This window comes from Mobula birostris, chromosome 21, assembly GCF_030028105.1.
Source record: "Mobula birostris isolate sMobBir1 chromosome 21, sMobBir1.hap1, whole genome shotgun sequence".
In the NCBI taxonomy this organism is placed as follows: domain Eukaryota; kingdom Metazoa; phylum Chordata; class Chondrichthyes; order Myliobatiformes; family Myliobatidae; genus Mobula; species Mobula birostris.
In genome coordinates, this window is record NC_092390.1 from 2443886 (window position 1) to 2468240 (window position 24355).

The 24355-nt window shown below is 39.4% G+C and overlaps 1 protein-coding gene across 1 annotated transcript in view; it reads right to left on the bottom strand.

Moving 5' to 3' along the window:
* smc3 (structural maintenance of chromosomes 3) overlaps nt 1–24355 on the bottom strand; it is a 122443-nt gene that overhangs the window by 84819 nt on the left and 13269 nt on the right. The window contains exons 4-12 of the mRNA XM_072239840.1: nt 21715–21782; nt 20900–20971; nt 19608–19687; nt 16022–16100; nt 11570–11687; nt 10203–10378; nt 9712–9792; nt 9043–9207; nt 2777–2898 (exon numbers count right to left, since the gene is read on the bottom strand). Of these exons, the coding sequence (XP_072095941.1) occupies nt 2777–2898; nt 9043–9207; nt 9712–9792; nt 10203–10378; nt 11570–11687; nt 16022–16100; nt 19608–19687; nt 20900–20971; nt 21715–21782 (961 nt within the window). The remainder of the gene's footprint in view (nt 1–2776; nt 2899–9042; nt 9208–9711; nt 9793–10202; nt 10379–11569; nt 11688–16021; nt 16101–19607; nt 19688–20899; nt 20972–21714; nt 21783–24355) is intronic.

Here is a 24355-nt window from a genome sequence, read left to right on the forward strand (position 1 = left end):
AAAATGCATGTCAAAAGGTCAATGTTATGATAGTCATGTGAGATTTCAACAAGCACGTCGATTGGGAAAATCAGGTTGGTAATGGATCTCAAGAAAGTGAATTTGTTGAATGCCTACGAGATGGCTTTTTACAGCAGTTTGTTGTTGAGCCTACTAGGGGATCAGCTATATTGGATTGGGTGTTATGTAATAAACTGGAGGCGATTAGGGAGTTTAAGATAAAAGAACCCATAGGAGGCAGTGATCACAATATGATTGAGTTCAACTTGAAATTTGATAGGGAGAAATTAAAAGTCTGATGTAGCAGTATTTCAGTGGAGTAAAGGAAATTACAGTGGTACGAGGGAGGAGTTGGCCAAAGTAAACTGGAAGGAGATGCTGGCAGGGATGACAGCAGAGCAGCAATGGCTGAGTTCTGGGAAAAATGAGGAAGGTGCAGGATAGATAGAAAACCTACAGCACAATACAAGCCCACAAAGCTGTGCCGAACATGTCCTTACCTTATAACTACCTAGGCTTACCATAGCCCTCTATTTTTCTGAGCTCCATGTATCCATCCAGGAGTCTCTTGAAAGACCCTATCATTCCTGCCTCCACCAGCGGCAGCCCATTCCACGCACTCACCACTCTCTACGTAAAAAACTTACCCCTGACATCTCCTCTGTACCTGCTTCCAAGCACCTTAAAACTATGCCCTCTCGTGCTAGCCATTTCAGCCCTGGGGAAAAAACCTCTGACTATCCACACGATCAATGCCTCTCATTATCTTGTACACCTCTATCAGGTCACCTCTCATCCTCCGTCGCTCCAAGGAGAAAAGGCCCAGTTCACTCAACCTATTCTCATAAGGCATGCTCCCCAATCCAGATGTATTCCAAAAACAAAGAAATACTCAATGGGAAAATAGTACAACAGTGGCTGACAAGGGAAGTCAAAGCAAATGTAAAAACAAAAGAGAGGGCTTACAACAAAGCAAAAATTAGCAGGATGACAGAAGATTGGGAAGCTTTAAAAACCTCCAGAAAGCAAGTAAAAGAATCATTAGGAAAAGATGAAACATGAAAGCAAGCTAGCAAATAATATCAAAGTGGATAATAAAAGCTTTTACAAGTATGAAAATAAAAGAGTAGATATAGGACCACTAGAAAATGAGGCCATATAAATAACAACGGGGGACAAGGAGATGGCAAATGAACTAAGCGAGTATTTTGCATCAGTCTTCACTGTGGAATACAACAGCAGTGTGCCAGATGTTGAAGGGAGTGAAGGAAGAGAAGTGAGTGCAGTTACTATTACAAGGGAGAAGGTGCTCTAAGACCTACAGGTACACAAGTCACCCACACCAGATGAACTGCACCTTGGGTTCTGAAAGAGGTAGCAGTAGAGCTTGTGGAGGCATTAATAATGACTTTTCAAAAACTGCTCGACTTGGGCATGGTGCCAGAGGACTGGAAAATTGCAAATGTTACTCCACTCTAAGAAAGGAAAAAAACAGCAGAAAGGAAATTAGAGACCAGTTAGCCTGACCTCAGTGGTTGGGAAGATGTTGGAGTCAATTCTTAAAAAATGAAGTTATGGCATACCACATGATTTTTTTAAGGGAAAATCTTGCTTGACAAACCTGTTGGAAGTCTTTGAGGAGATTACAAGTAAGATGGATAAAGGGAATGCAGTGAAGGTTGTATATTTGGACTTTCAGACCTTTGACGAGGTGCTACACATGAGGTTGTTTACCAAGTTAAGAGCTCATGGTGATACAGGAAAGTCACTAGCAGGGTTGGAGCACTGGTTGATTGGTAGAAAACAGCGAGTGTAAAACAAATATAATGCTTTTTGTCTTATTTATTTAATTGGGTTCTAGTTTTAGGACTTGCATGAAAATCTGATCACATTTTAGGTCATACTTGTGCAAAAATAGAGAAAATTCTACAGAGTTCACAAACTTTCTAGCACCACTATATATCAGGAGATTCCACTTATCAACCCTCGGCCTTAAGAAAAACAAGTCAAAACAAAGACCTTCATTTGCTTGCAATAAATTGCGGGAAGAGCTAAAAGCTAGAAAATGGTCATTTCCATATTACCATGATACTAGGCCTGAAAATTCCATAGATCCTTATTTTGGTCCTTTTACTGTGAAAACTTCTGGGGCGTGGAGATGAAATTAATCCATAAACTATGAAATATATCAAAATTGCATGAGGATTACTAACGCATTTATTTAAAAAGGTAAGTGGATATCAATAGTCTATTAAAAAATTGCAACCATTTGGAAACCAAAACACTGCAATGCACTGTAAGCATCCAAATCCACCCTGATTGCTGAGCAGTGACCCCTGCTGGAAAATACAATATGGCCAAGGAAAGGGCTAAGTTAAGCATTCCCAACAACAAATAAAACATCAATACCCATCTACCGCCCTTGAAGTAAAAAAACATGCAAAGGTCGGCTCTGTACTAAACTCCACCAAGATCATTGTTTCTGATAGTGCTTACAGCTGTCCCTAGGTTACAAATGCTTGACTTATGGACAACCCTGCATACAAGTTCCCCTTTCTCCCATCTTTTATTAATTGTTCTTTCTTATTGTTCTATTCAGTTTTACGTGCTTTGCTGCCATTCACTGCAATACAATGGAAGTTACCATAGTTACTATGTTACCACAGAGTAAATTTTGTGACTTCTGACTTACAAACAAATTTAACATGGGTGTCGGCAAAAACAGAACATGTTCTTTACCAGGGAAAGCCGGTATTTCAAACCATTTTCCACAAACCTTGCTATACCATTTTCTTCTTTTTCTTTAACAGCACTGAATTTTGGTTCTGTTTCTGCAAGCTCTTTTTGCTTCTCTTCTATTTTTTCTAGCAATTTTTGCCTTTCCTTCAAAAGGCGTTTCTATAAGAACAGGGAAAATACAGGTATAAACACAATGCATTTTATTTTAATCTCTGCCTCTATTATATCAAACTAAAGACAGTTTATGGGGCAAATACTATGCATACCATTTGACATACTGAAAATAATAAACCGGAAATCTGCAGACCAAGTTCACAACATGATTTCCATGGGTTAAGGCAGTGCAGCAAGTAGAGGTATTAGAGGATTTACATGCATGTCTATATCTGTGCAGCAGTTCAATTAGTTATAAAATAATGCTGGAAATATCTCCTCTATTCATAACAGATGCAGTTAGCTTTACTTAAAGTACTGTTTAAACCTAACATCTGAAATTTATAATCACATACAAGCATACTGCAAAAGCAGACTCAGTATCAGTTATTCAAATACCATCTGTAGATGACAGTTGTTTTTAAATGGAAAAATAATTCAGTATTTTTTGATTGAGTTACTTGATTGATACGTGCATTAAATGAATAACATAGTCCAATTCCAAACAATATTTAAGGCAAATTTACTTCATTAGAACAATCAACAGCTGTTGATGTAGATTACAATAAATCTTCCGTACACTATATACATATTACATACAAATCTTTCACCCAAATCACTTACACCTTTCAAGGTGAATGATTAATACTAACCATTTTGTACAATGGATTACAAAAAAGGTAGAAAGATATAACACTAAAGAATGGTCCCTATTTATGCATCATTAGACTTTTAGAAATAACATGCATTCACCAAGAGGACCTTAAAGCTCTCCACTTCTTTCTTGACAACAGACCTAACCAGTTCTCCTCCGCCACTACCCTCTTCCGTCCTGTGGAACTGATCTCGCCCTCAACAATTTCTCCTGCTCCTCCCACTTTCTCCAAATTCAAGATGCAGCCACGGGAACCTACATGCGCCCAAGCTACAGCTGCCTTTTTATTAGCTATATGAAACAGTCTATGTACCAAGCCTTCCAGGCTAATTCTCCCTAACTCTTTCTGTGCAACACTGACAACTGCATTGGTGCTGCTTAATACTCCCTTGCTGAGCTCATGAATTTCATCAACTTTGCCTCCAACTTGCAAGCTACCCTTAATTTCACTTGGTCCATTTCCAACACTCTCCTCTTTCTCAATCTCTGTCTCCATCTCTAGAGCCAAACTGTCTACTGATAGTTTCTCTTCCTCCACCATTATTGCTGCCCTCACCCACATCTCTTCCATTTTCTGGACAGCCGCGCTCACCCCATCTTCCCGCTGCTTTAACAATTATAGAGTTCCTCGTGTCCTCATCTACCATCCTATGAGCCTCAGGTTCAACACATTATTTTCTACAATCTCCACCATCTTCAATGGAATCCTACCACCAAACACATCTTTACCTCACCCCACTCTCCACAGGGATCGTTTACTCCTCGGTTCCTTTGCCCATTTGACCCTCCCCACTAATTTCCTCCACGCAAATATTCATGTAAGTAACATAAATGCTACACCTGCCCATTTACCTCCTCCCTCGCCTTCATTCAGAAACACAAACAGTCCTTCCAGGTTCACTTGTGAATCTGATGGGCTGACTACAGTATCCAGAGCTCTCATTGCGGCCTCCTCTACACTGGTGAGACCCAACATAAATTGGGGGAATATTTTGTGAAGGATCTCCACTCCATCCGCAAAAAGCGGAATTTCCCGATAGCCAACCGTATTAATTCCGATCTCCATTCTAGTTCAGGAATGTTCCCCCTTGACCTCCTCTTCTGTCCTAATGTGGCCACTCTCAGGATGGCGAAGCAACACCTCATATTCTGTCCAGGTGGCCTCCAACCTGATGGCCTGAACATTGATTTTTCCTTCCAGTAATTTTTTTTCTCATCCCCTTCCTTCTTCTATTCCCCACTCTAGCCTCTTGTCTCTTCTCACCTGCCTATCACTTCCTTCTGGTGCCAGCCCTCCTTCCCTTTCTTGTGTGGTCCACTCTCCTAACCTATGATATTCGTTCTTCTCCAGCCCGTTGCCTTTTCCACCTATCACCTCCTACTTTCTTATTTCAGCTCCTCCTCCACCCACCGGGCTTGACCTATCACCTGCCAACTTCTTCCCCCTTCCCCTCCCCTCCCCTCCTTTCCAGTCCTGACATAGGGAATTGCTCCAAAAAGTCAACAGTATTCATTTCCATTGATGCTTCCTGAGCTGCTGTGTTCCTCCAGCATTTTGTGTGCTGCTCTGGATTTCCAACATCTGCAGAATCTCTTGTGTTACCCTTAAAAAGGTGCTTGTATAAATGCAAATTATCAGAAAAATTCTCAAGCACACACTTCAAGCCACCCTCTCAAGATCCTAGCTTTTGAAACAAAGAACATAGTCTAAAACCAATTCTACTGGTTAAAGATTACATAAATAGAGAATTCTCACAAAGCTTCACAGAATAATTAATTCACAAAGCAGCCAGGCAGCTGAACTCTGCACATGTGCTTTGTAGAGCAACCCAGTCCATCCTATATCGTAATTATACTTATCCTACACTTCCCTCTCCCCACAGTCCAGTATATTTGTTATTTTCAAATACTTATCCAGTTCCTATCTGAAAACAATAATTGAATGCAATATTATTTAGAAATATAGAAAACCTACAGCACAATACAGGCCCTTCAGCCCACAATGTTGTGCCGAACATGTGCTTTAGAAATCAACTAGGGTTACCCATAGCCCTCTATTTTTCTAAGCTCCATGTACCTATCCAGGAGTCTCTTAAAAGATCCTATCGTTTCTGCCTCCATCACCATCGCTAGCAGCCTATTCCATGCATTCACCACTCTCTGCGTAAAAGACTTACCCCTGACATCTCCTCTGTACCTACTTCTAAGCACCTTAAAACTGTGCCTTCTTGTTTTAGCCACTTTAGCCCTGGGATAATGCATGCTCTCCAATCCAGGCAATATCCTTTTAAGTATCCTCTGAACCATTTCTATAGTTTCCACGCCCATCCTGGTGGCTAGAACTGAGCACAGTACTCCAAGTGGGGTCTGACCAGGGTCCTACAGTGGCATGCGAAAGTTTAGGCACCCGGTCAAAACTTCAGTTACTGTGAATAGCTAAGCGAGTAAAAGATGACCTGATTTCCAAAAGGCATAAAGTTAAAGATGACACATCTCTTTAATACTTTAAGCAAGATTACTTTTTTATTTCCATCGTTTACAGTTTCAAGATAACAAAAACGGAAAAAGGCCCGAAGCAGAAGTTTGGGCACCCTGAGGTGTGTTTAGGATCATTATCCTGTGGTAGAAGCCATCCCTCTTTTCATCTACAGCTTTTTCTTTACAGATGGTGTGATGTTTGCTTCCAGAATTTGCTGGTATTTAATTGAATTCATTCTTCCCTCTACCAGTGAAATGTTCCCCGTGCCACTGGCTGCAACACCCGAAGCATGATCGATCCACCCCCGTGCTTAACAGCTGCAGAGATGTTCTTTTCATGAAATTCTGCACCCTTTTTTCTCCAAACATACCTTTGCTCATTGCGGCCAAAAAGTTCTATTTTAACTTCATCAATCCACAGGACTTGTTTCCAAAATGTATCAGGCTTGTTTAGATGTTCCTTTGCAAACTTCTGAGGCTGAATTTTGTGGGGAGGACGCAGGAAAGGTTTTCTTCTGATTGACTTTTCCATATTTGTGCAGGTAGATACAATATATACACGCTGCATAGTAGAACAGTGCAGCACCACTCCAGAGTCTGATAAATCTTCCTGAAGCTCTTTTGCAGTCAAACAGAGGTTTTGATTTACCTTTCCCGCAATCCTACGAGCAGTTCTCTCGGAAAGTTTTCTTGGTCTTCCAGACCTCAACTTGACCTCCGCCATTCCTGTTAACTGCCGTTTCTTAATTACATTACGAACTGAGGAAACGGCTACCTGAAAACACTTTGCTATCTTCTTACAGCCTTCTCCTGCTTTGTGGGCATCATTTATTTTAATTTTCAGAGTGCTAGGCAGCTGCTTAGAGGAGCCCATGGCTGCTGATTGTTGGGACAAGGTTTGAGGAGTCAGGGTATTTGTAAATTTTTGAAATTTGCATCACCTGGCCTTTCCTAACGATGACTGTGAACAAGCCATAGCCCTAACAAGCTAATTAAGGTCTGAAAACTTGGTAAAAGTTCTATCTGAGAGCTCAAATCTCTTGGGGTGCCCAAACTTTTGCATGGTGCTCCTTTCCTTTTCGTCACTCTAAAATTGTACAAAACAAAAATAATACACAAATTTTGCTTAAAATGTTGAAAAGAATGCTTCATCTTTAACTTTATGACTTCTACTCACTAACTATTCACAGTAACAGAAATTTTGACCAGGGGTGCCCAAACTTTTGCATGCCACTGTATATAACTGTAACATTACCTCTGGGCTCTTAAACTCAATTCCACGGTTAATGAAGGCCAATGCACGATATGCTTTCTTAACCACAGAGTCAACCAGCGCAGCAACTTTGAGTGTCCTATGGACTCGGACCCCAAGATCCCTCTGATCCTCCACACTGCCAAGAGTCTTCTCATTAATACTATATTCTGCCATCATATTTGACCTACCAAAATGAACTCCACCTGCACTTCTCAGCCCAGTTTTGCATCCTATCGATGTCCCGCTGTAACCTCTAACAGCCTTCCACGCTATCCACAACACCTACAACCAGCAAATCGGCAAATTTACTAACCCACCCCTCCACTTCCTCATCCAGGTCACTTATAAAAATCACGAAGAGAAGGGGATCTCTGAGGCACACCACTGGTCACCGATCTCCATGCAGAATATGACTCATCCACAACCACTCTTTGCCTTCTGAGGGCGAGCCAGTTCTGGATCCACAAAGCAACGTCCCCTTGGATCACACGCCTCCTCACTTTCTCAATAAGCCTTGCATGGGGTATCTTGTCAAATGCCTTGCTGAAATCCATATACACTGCATCTACCTTCATCAATGTGTTTAGTCACATCCTCAAAAAAAATTCAATCAGGCTCGTAAGGTACGACCTACCTGTGACAAAGCAAAGCTGACAATTCCTAATCATATTATGCCTCTCCAAATGTTCATAAATCCTGCCTCTCAGGATCTTCTCCATCAACTTACCAACCACTGAAGTAAGACTCACTGGTCTATAATTTCCTGGGCTATCTCTACTCCCTTTCTTGAATAAGGGAACAACATCCGCAACCCTCCAATCCTCTGGAAATTCCCCCGTCCCCATTGATGATGCAAAGATCATTGCCAGAGGCTCAACAATCTCCTCCCCTGCCTCCCACAGTAGCCTGAGGTACATCTTGTTCGGTCCCAGAGACTTAATCCAACTTGATGCTTTCCAAAAGCTCCAGCACATCCTCTTTCTTAATGTTTATATGCTCAAGCTTTTCAATCTGCTGTAAGTCATCCCTACAATCGCCAAGATCCTTTTCAGTCGTGAATACTGAAGCAAAGTATTCATTAAGTACCTCTGCTATCTCCTCTGGTACTTTTCCACTGTCACACTTGATTGGTCCTATTCTTTCATGTCTTATCCTCATGCTCTTCACATACTTGCAGAATGCCATGGGGTTTCCTTTAATCCTGCTCGCCAAACCCTTCTCATGGCCCCTTCTGGCTCTCCTAATTTCATTCTTAAACTCCTTCCTGCTATCTTTATAATCTTCTAGATCTCTATCATTACCTAGTTTTTTGAAGGTAGTTTCACTCTTTTTAAGGTAGTATACTCTTGCTTTTCTTTGCAATACACCTTCACAGTATTTACTCAGGTCGATATTTTAACTCAAATTTTACTAAAACTAAATTCCTTTTCCTTTTTATCTTTCAAGTGCACTGAACGTACAATGTAAGAAAGCACTCCTGTATTTCTCTCTCTGAATCCAATTAAGAAAAAAAATTGCAATGCCATATCCCATTCCTTAAAATATAGAGTTGTAATAGTTGAACAGATGACAAGAGGAGCAGGGTTTTGCAGCTGGATAGTCTGATTTTAAGGACCCCATTTCAGATTTCAAATTACCACGTGGAATCTCCTATCCCTGCAATAGTCCGGCTATTCTGTGATCCACTTTCCTCTCCTCACGACCCCTCCAAAAATCCACCCAATTCATTCAGTAGTGAACCTAATTGTACTTATTTTCTTACCCTTTGCTCGCTGTTCCCAGCCATTTCATCCTGCAAATCCTTTGCCCTCAGCTCGAGCTTGGTCCTCTGTTTAATCTGTTCTTGTCGTTCATGAGTTAGTTGCTCTTTCTCTTCCTTCATTGATGAGATCTTTGCTCTCAGTTCACGTGCTGCCCTCTCAATATCCTTGTTTTTGGAAAAGCCATGTTTAGTTCAAATACAATTGGCAAGACAAACAGCATTCTGCTTAGCACAAGATCAGTTGGATGGCACACCATAGCATAAGCAAAGAAGGGGAGAAAGAAAATCCGAAATAACTTTCAATTGGTTGGACACAAGTCAATGGACTAAGAATTCAACTTTTTTTTTGCATTTAAGTAAATGAAGTAGCTTTTAAAATCTTATCAAATGCGTGCAGTTAAAGCTGGACTTCTGAATATCAAGATGTCTTAAACATTAACCACAATCTAAGTGAAAGCAAATATGCAAGTCAAAAGGCAAACATTCAAAAATCCTTTCTGAAATTCAGGTCAAGTTGGGAATGTTTTAGTTAACATAAATTTGGTTACAGCTTAACAATTTTCACTGAGAAATCCTGAAATAATTTTTTAAAATCTATGTAATCCACCAGTACACTTGCCAATTATACTCCAACAACCGAAATTCACAGACCTGCAAGAAAAATATTACCTCCATTTTATCTCTAGCTTCTTGCTGTGCATCACGCAGCTGCCTTGACTTCTCACCACTGGTCTCTCGTTTTGCAGAAAGCTGCAGAAAGACAAAAGTTCTATTCTAATCATCCAGATAGAAGAGATAAGTTTTAAAAGTTTTATTGACTTAACCAAATATATTCTTAGTATTATCAAGAAATTTAATAGTCATAATAAATTTCAAACTAAATATACAACCTTTCATTTAGTACATTAAAAATTATAAAGAAACTGAACTCTACTGAGATGGAACTAATTAAGAATAAATGCCAGGAAAGCTGAAATTCACAGCAAAATATACAAGAAAAGCTAGCTTGATACCAATAGCATGAAATTTGAGATACTTTTCCCCCCAATCTGTTTTTTCAAGTCAACATTACACTATTCAGTACACACAGAAATAATGATGCAATGAAACTTTCCAGAGAAAAGAAGTGAAGTTACACAAAATGCCCAGCTCCTTCTTACCTCATCAAGTTTGGCACGAGTCTCATTTAGTTCCTGATTGTAAATAGTATATTCCAGTGCTCTTCTCATTTTATCCCATTTTTGATACTGTGCCAACTCTTCCTTTTCATCTTCTAGTGTATGCAGACGCTCCTCAATGTATTTCAACAATTCATTAATCTTCTCTCTTTTACCCTCTGCAAAGCACACAGAAACTGATCATTAGAAAATCATTCTCTGAGAGAGTTTCCTAATCCGGGGAGACTATGACTAGAGGGAACAGTCTCAGAATAGAGCAGGGACCTCATACCGAGGGGTATGTGGACACCAGGTTGGGAACCCCTGTAATACTGGGACATTACTTTGGAATGGAGATGAGAAGGAATTTCTTTAGCCAGAAGGCGGTGAGTATGTGGAATTCATTGCCACAGGTAGTTGTGCAGGCCAAGTCATTGGGTGTATTTAAGGTGAAGGTTGATAGTTTCTTGATTAATCAGTGTGTGAAAGATTACAGGGAGAAAGCAGGAGAATGGAGTTGAGAGGGAAATATATCAGCCATGATGAAATGGTAGAACAGACGTGATGGGTCAAATGGCCTAAATCTGCTCCTATGTCCGTAAGACATAGGAGCAGAATTAGGTGTTTTCATATGGTCTAACCTCCAAACTGGACAGCAAACTTCCAAAAGGCAATTGTACCAGTATCAAAAACCTGTTCCATATTCTGAACCAACACCAATAAAAAAAAAACAAGCTGATGCCACCAAAATACTTTTCACAAGACCACTGCAGCAAGTTTTAAAGCCTACGTACTAAAGATAGATCAAAACTTCCAAGTCCATAGTTTACCTACAGTATTGCACCACCTAACATATTTGCATCTTTGAACCAAGCTTTTTTTTTTGGGAAAATGGCAATTGCAAAATTCATAGATTTTCCCCATAATGATCATGCATCAAACTAATCCAAGTTTCAGTTTGCTTCTCTAAGGTCACAGTTAGCAAGTATAAAACATCAGCAGTCAATCAGAAGGCACCAAGGGGCCATAAGACATAGGTCGCCAGCATCTTCAAACATTCTGAGACCATCGTTAATAGTGAGAAGATCAAAGCAGATGTGACACCCTGATGACTCCCTAGTTTCCCTTTTCAATTACCATCCTATTGAGGGAATAAATCGTAACTAACTGCATCTCATTCATAGTTGATTGATACATAATGAACCAAAAAGCCTCCTCTGCCTTTTGATGCTCCAACTTCAAAGAATGCAAAATAATTCAAATGGCAATGAACAAAAACAGAAGAGCTCCACTGAGAACCTAATCTACATTTTTATTTTTTAAGACGAAGATTGAAGTAATATGTAAAAGCATAGTCTAAGTTTGCTCACCAGTTTCTTTCATAAGATTGATGCTCTCCTCTTTACGTTCATCGTACACTCTTGTACCAGCAACTTCCCTCAAAAGTTTCAGTCGTTGAGAGTCTGGTGCTGTTGCCATTTGATTAATCTAATCCAAACAAATACAAAAAGCTCACAAAATGCATTGCGAAGATAGCCCAGAAAATACTTGTCTACAATATCAATGGAAAATACTTCTCAGTATATACTGAAATATTTACAGAGGGGCGATTGTTGCTCGCTGCCGCTTATGCGCGAGAGGGGGAAGCTGTGGGGGGGGGGACTTTGGGGTTCTGATGTTTAACTGTTGTTCATTCTTTGGGGCACTTCTCTGTTTTCATGGATGGTTGCGAAGCAAAAGCATTTCAGGATGCATATTGTATACATTTCTCTGACATTAAATTGGACCTTTGAACCTTTGAAAGACTGCAACAAGCTCCAAAGCCATTTTCAAAGTATCACTTCAAAAAATACTATATACTGATTACTCGGGCTGCAAGGACTTCAGGACCACACAACATTGAATCCTGAACTGCACAAAAAGCAGTACAGATTTCCCCCACTCAGAAAATGGCAACACCTGGGGGAGATGAGACATTGAACAAACAAGCCCACTGACTAAAGGAGATAAATCCCTCAGTAACAGGAAAAAACAATCAAACGGGATGGTGGTGGTGGACAGGATGTAAAATGGGCAGATGACTTGAAAGTAAACACGATGTAATGTAATACACCCAATCCCACAAATAAAAATTTTGTAATGTGTACTTTCAATTTAATATCCTTTTAAATATAATCATGTGCATGTCAAATAGGCTCTCCAAAGCTATAAAAGTGCAATATTTAAAGGATTTATTTTTATAATTTTGTTTTAGATTTGAAAATATGATTTGCAAATATACATTCCGTTCAGAAAATGCTGCAACAATGCACACAGTAATTAAGTCAATCAGCTCCTAGACCTAAAGTTGGTGATTCATGTTGAATTCACAGTGAGCAAAACAAAACAAATATGATTCATACAGTGACTATGTCAGCATGTTCTACCTTACCAACCTAAAAAGAATAATTGATTTACAATATGAAGCTAATGCAAATACGAAAGGCTGCCTTAAAATTACAGGCAGATAAAATTGATTTCTGCCCTACCCTTCTCCCTCAAGATACTTTCAAATTATCCTTTTAGTAACAAGCACAAATGTTTTGCATTTGTGACAAAACATTTTACGTTGCACCCTCTAGTAGATATTCTGTGGCAAATCATAGGAGGATGGAATGTTGGAATGTTACAGTGTCATTGGGCTATTAAACAATAATCTAGATTTAGTGAAAGAACCATTTTAAAGCACTAGATCTATCAATTTTCTTCATTTCCAAATCAGTGCTTTCTGCTTAGAAATTTTAAATTAGTGTAGTTAATACACACTCTTCCACTTCAACTTTCTTCCGTCCAAACAAAAAATTCTAAGATACAAAAATCAGCAAATTTAAATACATAAGCTTGATGAAAGAAGGGACATATGGGGGTCTACATCTGAGAGATCTGGCATTCAATGACACTCCCAATTTTTGCTTTAATGAACTAACACTTTAATATAAAACAATCGTTTTTACTTACCATCAACAGTTACTGTTTAAAATACTGCAATCATAATACAAATCGTAAGGCAAATATTACAAGCAGCAGAGTGAAGGGTAAATTTCAACAGGTGTGTGTGTGTGTGGGTACACACACACACACACCAGGGTTAGATTTTCTTTAAAATGTCGGATACGAATTGCTAAGACATCATGGTCCTCTCCAATTTAAAATCACAACTGTCAGTGTGTTTGGTCTTTTTTTGCATTCTGACATTATTTTCATGTGGACAAAAGCTCCAAAGTCAAATTGCATTCACACTTACTAAACAATGCTTATAGATGGTTTATCTGTCCGAGGTAGGTAAGTGGAATGAATCATGAAGATAAGCCAGAAAAGATGTTCATTTCCTGCATACCCTGCAGATCCAGACCACTAAGTACCAAATCCATCAACAAATCTCTCTCAACTTTATTGTTGCTTCCGGAATACTATTTGATATTCCAGGCTTCAAATTTGTTTCATTAGGAGTGCAATATCAGACAGACAATCCAGCAGCAAAACTGTTTTAATTGACAGGTTTCATTTGAACAGAAATAGCAAAGCGTAGACACCAAACAGTATTCTTTTGCAGCTTGGTTTTTGGATCATAGAAATACAAGCCCTCTGGGGCATCAACAACCGCTACAGGGACGTCTAGGGAATAGGTGGGACAGTGACTAAGAAGGCCAAAATCTGCAATACAGCACCCATGATAATTTAAAACTTACATTGCCTGGATCTCTGCACCTTTTCTACCAGTGATGTTAATGTTAGCTTGCATAGCTCACAATCAGTTCAAAAACACTGAGTTTTCTATTAGTCACCTCTATTTTAGTTTGCACATGACAGGGGGACCTAACACACTAAACAATTGCCCCTTTCTTGTTCTAGTGAAAATCACAGCAGCCAAAGTCTCAAGAGTAATGAACTTAATGCTTTGAGAACAGTGCATTCACCATATTAACCCTGGCAGGATTAAATGAACCCAAGGAAATGGCACTATCCATTATTTTTTAATGTCTCCAACAAAACATGTATAACACTTCTTTTCATGACTCACTGCATCTCTCTTTAGACTACAAACAAATGAAAATGAACCTCACTGAGGATGATCAAGAACTCATACCACACTAAACCAAATTGACTTAGCTCTATATTTGGTCCAATTTAATTTGGTGGCGAGACTTAAAATATCTACTATGATGTGACTTCACTTAATGCCCACGTAATTCCAAATACAAAATATTTTTAAATGGTACAAATGCAGTGCTTATTGTCTAGTTGTCTGTGTCTAAGGTAAAAATGAAATCCAGAAAGAAATAGTTACAAAATTAAGGCCTAGTTCAACTTTCTTAAAAAAATGTTAAGCCTTCACATTCTAACTACAGGTCCACAATCCCTTATCCGAAATCCTTGGGGCCAGTTGCATTTCGGAATTCAGAATATTTTGGATTTCAGAAAATTGATAATTATATTGATAATTAACCTGTCTCAGTGTGGGTGAACTTTAGGACCCGGGGGAGCTCAGGACCTATGCACATCCTCCCATATACTTTAAATCATCTCTAGATTAATTATACTACCTAATACAATGCAAATGCTATGCAATTAGTTGTTATGCTATATTGTTTAGGGAATAATGACGAGAAAAAAAAGTCTGTACATGCTCAAACAACGAGTGCTGGAGAGAGAACTTCAGGGTTTTCCCGATCCACGCTCTTTTACAAATACTATTACAGTTTATTTGTAGAGTAATATACTGATAAATGAAATAGTGGGGTAATTATATACACTGGTACATTTTATTTCCAACAAAAACATTCAATAAAACATAAAAATATACAGCTTCAAACAAACCGAATCAAACACATGGTAAATGACTTATTGGAATAAATGTAGAACCTAACTACTCTAGGACATATACAGGTTCAAACTAAGCTAAATATCTACAGGTACCTCTAGTTAAGTTGCATTACATCTGGCAAACAAAGCTAAATACTCTACAGGTACCTAATGGGCCAGGAACAGGATTTTCAGGTTATGAAGCAGCACTACGACAGAAAGCGTTTTTATTTAAAGACTTCTTCAAGTGTCATCTGTCTCATTAACATAGGTTTATGTCTAAGCAATCTCACTTGAACTGAGTAACTGCCATAATTTTTCATTAGTTTATGTTCATCACCGTCACTATAAAACTTCAGTAACTTGTCTTTGTTTCTTTAAATCATATATAGTGGTAGTTCGAACACCATATTCTTCAGTAAGACGCCGCACAGACACACTACGATCAAGCTTCTGCAATAACTCCACTTTCTGTGTTATTAATAATGATAGATGCTTCTCTTTTTCTCATTGTTACCCATAGGGGTATCTGCAGCTTTTTCTGACATTTTCACAGTGAAATTAAACACAAAATCAACAGTGAACCAAAATATCAGCGAACAGCAAGTGCACGTGTAACCAGTACGAGTGCTGAGCCACAACTGACGTCTGGCGGCCTCTGCTAGAGCTGCCACGTCACACCCAAGTGACGTCAGCTATTGGCGCGCCAAACAAGCCTTGTTACAACACGCTCCACGCTCCATGAAAAAAACTTCGGTTTTTGGATTTCAGAATTTCGGATAAGGGATTGTGGACCTTAAATTTTAGTCCCATTGCTGATAGTTTAATGTGTTACTAATAAGTATCTTTCAACTCTTCAAATTTACCAAAAGATAAAGTTAAATTGTTAGATTGAACAATAAATCTTAAATGTATTATTGGAAAGTCATTAGAAACATTTTAAGTCAGGAAAAACAATTTGCATTTCTAAATTCTATTACCTTTCCTTGTTTGACAATATAGTAAGGATTGCTTCTGGAAAACCCAGCACTCTCCAGAAGATTCATCACATCGTTTTTCCTATTTAAACAAAACCAGGATTAAAGTATGATGTTAAGTTTAAGATTCCAGCCACATCTGTATGAGCCAGCTGAAGCGGCACATCTTGTGTGCAGTTACTAGCCTAAATAACACATTTAATAGTAAACACAACATAGTTTGCAGATGGTGGAAATGCTGCAGGAACTCAGGTCAAGCAGCATTCATGAAAAAGAGTAAACAGTCAACACTTTAGGCCGAGATTCTTCCTCAGGACTGAGAAAGGGAAGATGCCAGAATAGAAAGATGAGAAAAGGGAAAAGAGGTTAGCTGGAAGGTGATGGGTGAAGCCAGGTGGGTGGAAAGGTCAAGGGCTGGAAAAGAAAGAATCTGAGGGAGAGAAGATTGAACCAGAGGAGAAAGGAAAGGAGGAGGGGGTCCAGGGGGAAGTAATAAGCAGGTGAGATGAAGTAAAAGGTCAGAGTGGGGAATGGGGGGGGGGGGGGGGGGGGGCGGGAGGAAAGGGGAACTTGTTTACCGGAAGGAGAAATCAATATTCAAGCCATCTAGTCGGAGGGTATCCAGACAAACTATAAGGTGAAGCTCCTCCACCCTGAGGGTGGCCTGATCTTGGCACAAGAGGCCATGGATCGACATGTCAGAACAGGAAAGGGAATTGAAATTAAAATGCTTGGGCACCGTGAAGTCCCGCTTATGGCAGATGGTGCAGAAGTTTTCTACAAATAGTGCCCCAATTTACGACGGGTCTCACCAATGGAGGAGGCAGCATTGGGATCACCAGACACAATAGCCGACCCCAGAAAATTCACAGGTGAAGTGTTGCCTCACCTGGAAGGACTGCTTGGGGCCCTGAATGGAGGCGAGGAAGGAAGTGTACAAGCAGGAGTAGAACTTAAGCCGTTTGCAGGGATAATGGCTGGGTGGGCAATTAATGGGGAGGAATGAATAGAGAAGGGAATTGCAAAGGGAGTGATCCCTGTGAAAAGCAGAATTGGGAGGGCGGGGGGAGGTAAGGATACATTTAGTGGTCAAATCCATTTGGAGATGGCGAAAGCTGCAGAGGCAAATGTGTTGGATGTGGAGGCTGATGGGGTGGTAGGTAAGGACAAGAAGGACTCTTATCACTATTAAGGTGGTTGGAAAATGGGTTGAGCAGAAAATGGAGGAGATGCAGGTGAGGGCAGCAACAATAGTACAGGGAGGGAACCTATCCTGGAATAGAAAGCTGCATCCTGGGAACAGATGCAGTGAATGTGAAGAAACGGGGGGAAGAGGAATAGCATTTTACAGGAGATAGGGTAAGAAAGGGCATTGTTGAAATAACCATGGGAATCAGTAGGTTTATAAAAGATGTTGGTTGACAGTTTATCTTCAGAGATGGAGACAAAGAGATTGAAAAAGGGGAGGGAGGAGTCAGAGATAGAGAATTTAAGGGCAGGATGGAGGTTAGAGGCAAAGTTGACAAGCTCAGCATGGGTGGATGAAGCAGTTGTCAATGTAGAGGAGGAAGAGTTGGGGAGTACAAATAGGGAAGGCTTCGAACATAGACTGTTCTACATTGCTAATGAAGAGTCAGACATAGCTGGGGCTCATGCAAATGCCCATGACTACCCCTCAAGTTTGGAGAAAATAAGAGTCCTTGGAAAAATTGCTCTGGGAAATGACCAGTTCTGCCAGATGGAAGACAGGGATTGGTTGTTTTTTTCATCAAGAAAAAAAGCTGACATCTTTAAGGGTTACTTGATGGGGGGTGGGGGGCAGAAGCATACAGGGACTGAACATCAATGGTGAAGATGAGGCAGTCAGGGCTAGGGAATTGAAAGTTACTGAGGAGATCGAGGGCATGAGAATTGTCGTGGATGTAGGTGGGAAAGCACTCAACCAAAGGGGATAGAATGGAATCAAAGTACGAGGATATGAGTTCAGTAGGGCAGGAGCAGGCAGAGACAATAGGCCTATCCGGACAGTCCAGTTTGTGGATCTTGGGTAAGAGGTAGAAGCAAGCAGTGTGGGTGGTGTAAGGGAACTATAAGTTTGGTGGCAGGGATAGGGGTTCTCCAAAGTGGATGAAGCCAGTGATGACGTCAGAGAAAGTTTTCTGATGGTGTGGTCCTCCTCAAGGAGTAGGTATGAGGAAGTGTCTGAGAGTAGCTGTCTAGCCTCAGCAAAGTAGAGGTCAGTGTGCCACACAACAGCACCCCCTTTGTCTGCGTGTTTGATGGTAAGGTTGGGACTAGTGTAGAGGGCAATGCGTTCAGAGGTAGAGTTCGAGGAGGAGCAAGAAGTGTTGAGGTCAAGGCAACTGATGTCTCATCAACAATTCCAGATGAAAAGATCCAGAAAATAATATATCCTCACTCAATAATTCAGTGGATTCTGGTTGATTAAGACACATTGGAACCAGTACATGTTAGCCCAACTAAGTGGCTGCCCCAATTAGCTAGTTTTATGGAAATAGTTAAAAAGGTATTAAAAAAACTAAAATTTTAACTAGTAATAAATTATGTATTAAAATTAAATGCAGAACAAATTAGAACACTACCAATACTACTACAGTACTATAAAACTATGTATTACTTTCTAATAGTTATTAACAGAGGAAATCAGACAGGGTACACTGCCATGTTCTTTTGATTGACTGTAAATGAATCAGAATCAGGTTTAATATCACTGGCATATGTTGTGAAATTTGGTAATTTTGCAGTGGCAATACAATGCCATACATAATAGAAAAGAAAAAAATCTGTTGTTTTTTTTCCACACTGGTTGAATACGCAAGTTGGTGCAGTATTGCATTGATTCTATTGTGGTTATTGTTCTATCACGGATTTATTAACTATGCCCAGAAGAAAATGAATCTCAGGGTTGTATATAGTGACATACATGTTCTTTAATAAATATACTCTGAACTCTTTTCTTGCAACTGTTCAGCCGAAGCCAAGGTGGCACAGGATGTTCCCTGTGAAAACACTCACTGTCTTTAGGTTGTAAAAATTGTTTATTGCTTCATTTTACACCAAAGATAATCAATATATGTATTTTTTTTATTACAGGTGGGGTTAAAGAATTGAGCAGTGGCACTGCATGCCACATGCCAACAAAGTTTTTAATCACGTGCCACTTTGCTCTGGGCAATCTCACAGAACAGTTAAGAAACAACTACATTGGAGTGGGACTGAACAAGTAAGAGTGCCAAATTTGCTTCCCCAAGACATACGTCAGTTGGGACTTTCCCATCAATCTAATACCTTCATGGTCACTTGAACCATAAGTAATTTTACTGACGTACTTTGAACTGAAATAATATTAATCAAATCAAAATCCAAATTCTCTTTCTTTGAATTATTAGTTCAATCCACTGGCATAATAGTGTAGCAATATTAACATACTCTATTTACCAGTATCTGACAACATACTTAGAAAATTATGGTTACCTTCTGGATGTGCAAATAACAACATAAAAGTGTTATGCTATTTCGTTAGTAGCTTTCTCTAAAAGCTGAAATGTAAAAAAATTTAGAAACTTACGTCACCATTTTCTTGTCCAGAAAGTACTGATCCTTCTTTGCTCCAATGACACGACGAAGAGAAACCTCTTCTTTGTCAATCTATAAATGAAATAGCCAACACTTCAATAATTATAAATTGTGCTATAACAACTCATTTCTGCATATCCTAAGCAAGTCAATAAAATAATACCTCAATCAAGACAATTTCTTAAAAGTTCAGCTACAAAACCACTTATCTTGGCTTAGTAAACTTGCTCTATTTCAATGAAGATACACATGTGCACAACTCTTGCAAAGCAATGATAAAATAAGAACTACACTCAATTCCTAATTCATTCCTTGCTAATATTAAAAGGACATACGAAATTGGTCTGTCAAGCCTGCTTTGCCGAAATGGCTAATCAGGCTCGATGGGTCTATTTCAGTGGTCCCCAACCTCCAAGCCACGGACCAATACATTGCTGCAAAGAATGCAGCGGTGCAGCGGTAGTCAAAACGCACCCAGCAGATCTTTAAGAAAAAAGCAGAAATAAACAAGTTAATTAATTAGGTGCCGCCCAGCATGTAAATGTCCGCCCAGATCAGAGGCACCTAATTAATTAGCTTGTTTATTTCAGCTTTTTTTCTTAAAGGTGTGTTGGGTGCGCTCCGACTACCGCTGCACCACTGCATTCTTTGCAATGTATCAGTCCGCGGCCCGAAGGTTGGGGACCACTGGTCTATTTGCTTCCAAGTCATGGCTGATCTAGCCAAGGATTCAACTTCACCTACCTGCCTTTTCCTCGTAACCCCAATTGCAAAAATCTATCTAACTGTGTCTTAAAAATACTTAATGAGGTGGCCTCTACTGCTTCCCTGGGTAGAGTATTCCATAGATTCACCACTCTCTGGAAAAAGCTGCTTGTCCTCATCCCATCCTAAAGCAGACTACCATTGCAGTCACACATGAAAAGCATGGTCTACATTAAACAGGATTTTCAGAACATCACATTTTGGTTCATCACATTCACAGCATAACATGTTTCATCTTATCAAAGTACAAAATAATCTGTTGTTCATTTACTCAAGTGAGAGGTAAACTTCTCCACCCAACTCAGCAGGTCACAACCCTAAGATAGGCTTACACATCTTACTGCCACGGGAACATAAAAGAATATTCATGTTTGAACATTTGGTAACAGTACTTTGACAATGACTTCAATTAGTGAAGCCTGGCTTTCAGACTATGCTTCCCTCTTGATTAAAAGGTAGATTTAAAAAGTTCCCCCTCATCAGAAAGCAGACACTACACTCAATGAATAATTTACTTACAGGTAACCTGTTGTCTGAATTGTCAAATATTATTTCAACAAATGCAGAAATAACACGAGGTCCAGTTCCTTCCTAAAAGGACAGTTAAAACTTATGTTAATATGTGGAAATTGAATAACTCGAGGATAAATTGTGGAAAACACACACTGTTACAAAGCCAAACATATAGGAGTTAAAATATCCACATATTTATTTCAAAAACTGAAAAATAGTTTGAAAATATAAAACAATCAACATGCTAGAAATCAAACTAACAGAAAATGCTACAAAACTCAGGTCAAGCAGCATCCGGGGAAACAGAGGCAGTTAATGTGTCAGATCAGAGACTCTTGATGTGATCTTCTGCTCTGTCTGCTAAGTTCTTCCAGCAGTTCATGTTTAACTCCAGATTCAAGCATCTGCAGTCTTGTCTATCTCCTGCTGAATTTTTCAGCATTTTCAGGGTTTATTCAGGAAAAATAGGTTGAATAGTTTCCCTAATTAAGTATAAAAGGGAATTATTTTTTGTTTTAAAAGCTACATAATTCTTCAGATAAACATTTAGATTTTACAATGCATTGAGAAAAGAAAATTGACCCAAAAAGTCAGCTCCATTTCTTTAACCAAAGCTATTACTAGGCCCAGAATTACAGGACTCTCTGTCACACTATTCCTCAAGTCTGCCAAGCAGAAACTAAGAGAACGATGAGTTTGCCTCAGTAATTAGAAGGGCTTCACAACAATTCACATATTTAAAAATGAATCACACAGATAAATGAATAATCCCCTCAAAATGAAGGTGCACAACATATTGCAGTTCAGAAGTAAACACTTACATGCAGCAGAGCAAGCCTCTGCTCTGGACGAAGGTGGCTGAACTCATCACTAAGTACAAATTGGATAGCTACAAGTATGGAGGGAAGAGAGAGCGGGAAAAATTGAAAAGGATAAAATATAAGTTACATCAAATAGATAAATTTAAACTCCTGATCTGACTGTAGCCTGAAGTCTTCACTCCCAGCTACCTACATTAACATTTCACCCTTTTGCTCATCACAAATACAGCCATGTCTTAAATAAGGGCTCAAAAACTCAAGTTTCCATCACCCTTCAAAAAAGGCAGCTCCAAAGACTTAGAACCTTAAAAGAAAGCATTTTACCTCATGTTTTAAACAGGCATTTTTTTATTATAAATGCTGAATACTAATTTGATTCTCCCACATTAGAAACTTCTCCTTCATCCTGTCAAGACTGTTCGGAATTTTAAATGCTTCAATCAAGTAATTTCTCATTCTTCTTCCCTCGTCAGATAACCTAAGCATTGCATTGCATTGCATATGTCCTTACAATTGTGAAGTGCAGTTTCCCCCCTACTCAGTCAATGAACTAGTTCCATCACACCGTACTGCAACTCCCTGGAAAAAGTGTGCTAGAAAAAATAGAAGACCACAAGTTCACTGTCCCAGGGTTGAGATTTTTGATTGGAGAAAGGCTAACTTTGAGGAGATGCGAAAGGATTGAGGAGGAGTGGTTTGGGACAATTTGTTTTATGGGAAGGTTGTAATAAGAGAAATGGAGGTCATTTAAAGGTGAAATTTTGAGGGTACAGAATATTTATGTTCCTGTTAGGTTGAAAGGAAAGGTTAAGAGTTTGAGAGAGCCATGGTTTTCAAGGGATATTGGAAACTTGGTTCGGAAAAAGAGAGATATCTACAATAAATATAGCAGCATGGAGTAAATGAGGTGCTCGAGGAATATAAAGAATGTAAAAAGAATCTGAAGAAAGAAATTTGAAAAGCTAAAAGAAGATATGAGGTTGCTTTGGCAAGTAAAGTGAAAATAAATCCCAAGGGTTTCTACAGTTATATTAATAGCAAAAGGATAGTGAGGGATAAAATTGGTCTCTTAGAGAACCAGAGTGGACAGGTATGTGTGGAGCCAAATGAGATGGGGGAGATTCTGAACAATTTCTTTTCTTCGGTATTCACTAAGGAGAAGGATATTGAATTGTGCAAGATAAGGGAAACAGGTAGCGAAGTTATGGAAACTATGATGATTAAAGAAGAGAAAGTACTGGCACTTTTCAGGAACATAAAAGTGGGTAAATCTCCAGGTCCTGATAGGATATTCCCTAGGATCTTGACAGAAGTTACTGTGGAAATAGCAGGGGCTCTGACAGAAATATTTCAAATGTCATTAGAAACGGGGATGGTGCCAGAGGTTTGACGTATTGCTCATGTTGTTCCAATGTTTAAAAAGGGTTCTAAGAGTAAACCTAGCAATTATCGGCCTGTGAGTTTGACATCAGTGGTGGGTAAATTGATGGAAAGTATTCTTAGAGATGGTTTATATAATTATCTGGATAGACAGGGTCTGATTAGGAACAGTCAACGTGGATTTGTGCATGGAAGGTCATGTTTGACAAATCTTATTGAATTTTTTTGAAGAGGTTACTAGGAAAGTTGACGAGAGTAAAGTGGTGGATGTTGTCTATGTGGACTTCAGTAAGGCCTTTGACAAGGTTCCACACGGAAGGTTAGTTAGGAAGGTTCAATCGTTAGGTATTAATATTGAAGCAGTAAAATGGATTCAGCAGTGGCTGGATGGGAGACGCCAGAGAGTAGCGGTGGATAACTGTGTGTCAGATTGGAAGCCAGTGACTAGGGGTGTGCCTCAGGAATCTGTACTGGGTCCAATGTTGTTTGTCATATACATTAATGATCTGGATGATGGGGTGGTATATTTGATTAGTAGGTATGCAGATAATACTAAGATAGGTGGAGTTGTGGATAATGAAGGAGGTTTTCAAAGCTTGCAGAGAGATTTAGGCCAGTTAGAAGAGTGGGCTGAAAGATGGCAGATGGAGTTTAATGCTGAAAAATGTGAGGTGCTAATCAAATAGGACATACATGGTAAATGGTAGGGCATTGAAGAATGCAGTAGAACAGAGGGATCTAGGAATAATGGTGCATAGTTCCCTGAAGGTGGAATCTCATGTGGATAGGGTGGTGAAGAAAGCTTTCGGTATGCTGGCCTTTATAAATCAGAGCACTGAGCATAGGAGTTGGGATGTAATGTTGAAATTGTACAAGGCATTGGTAAGGCCACATTTGGAATATTGTGTACAGTTTTGTCACCGAATTATAGGAAAGATGTCAACAAAATAGGGAGAGTACAGAGAAGATTTACTAGAATGTTACCTGGGTTTCATCACCTAAGTTACAGAGAAAGGTTGAACAAGGTCTTTATTCTTCGGAGCGTAGAAGGTTGAGGGGGAACTTGATAGAGGTATTTAAAATTTGAGTTGACGTGGATAGGCTTTTTCCATTGAGAGTGGGAGAGATTCAAACAAGAGGACATGAGTTGAGAGTTAAAAGGCAAAAGTTTAGGGATAACATGAGGGGTGAACTTCTTTACTCAGAGAGTGGTAGCTGTGTGGAACGAGCTTCCAGCAGAAGTGGTTGAGGCAGGTTCGAT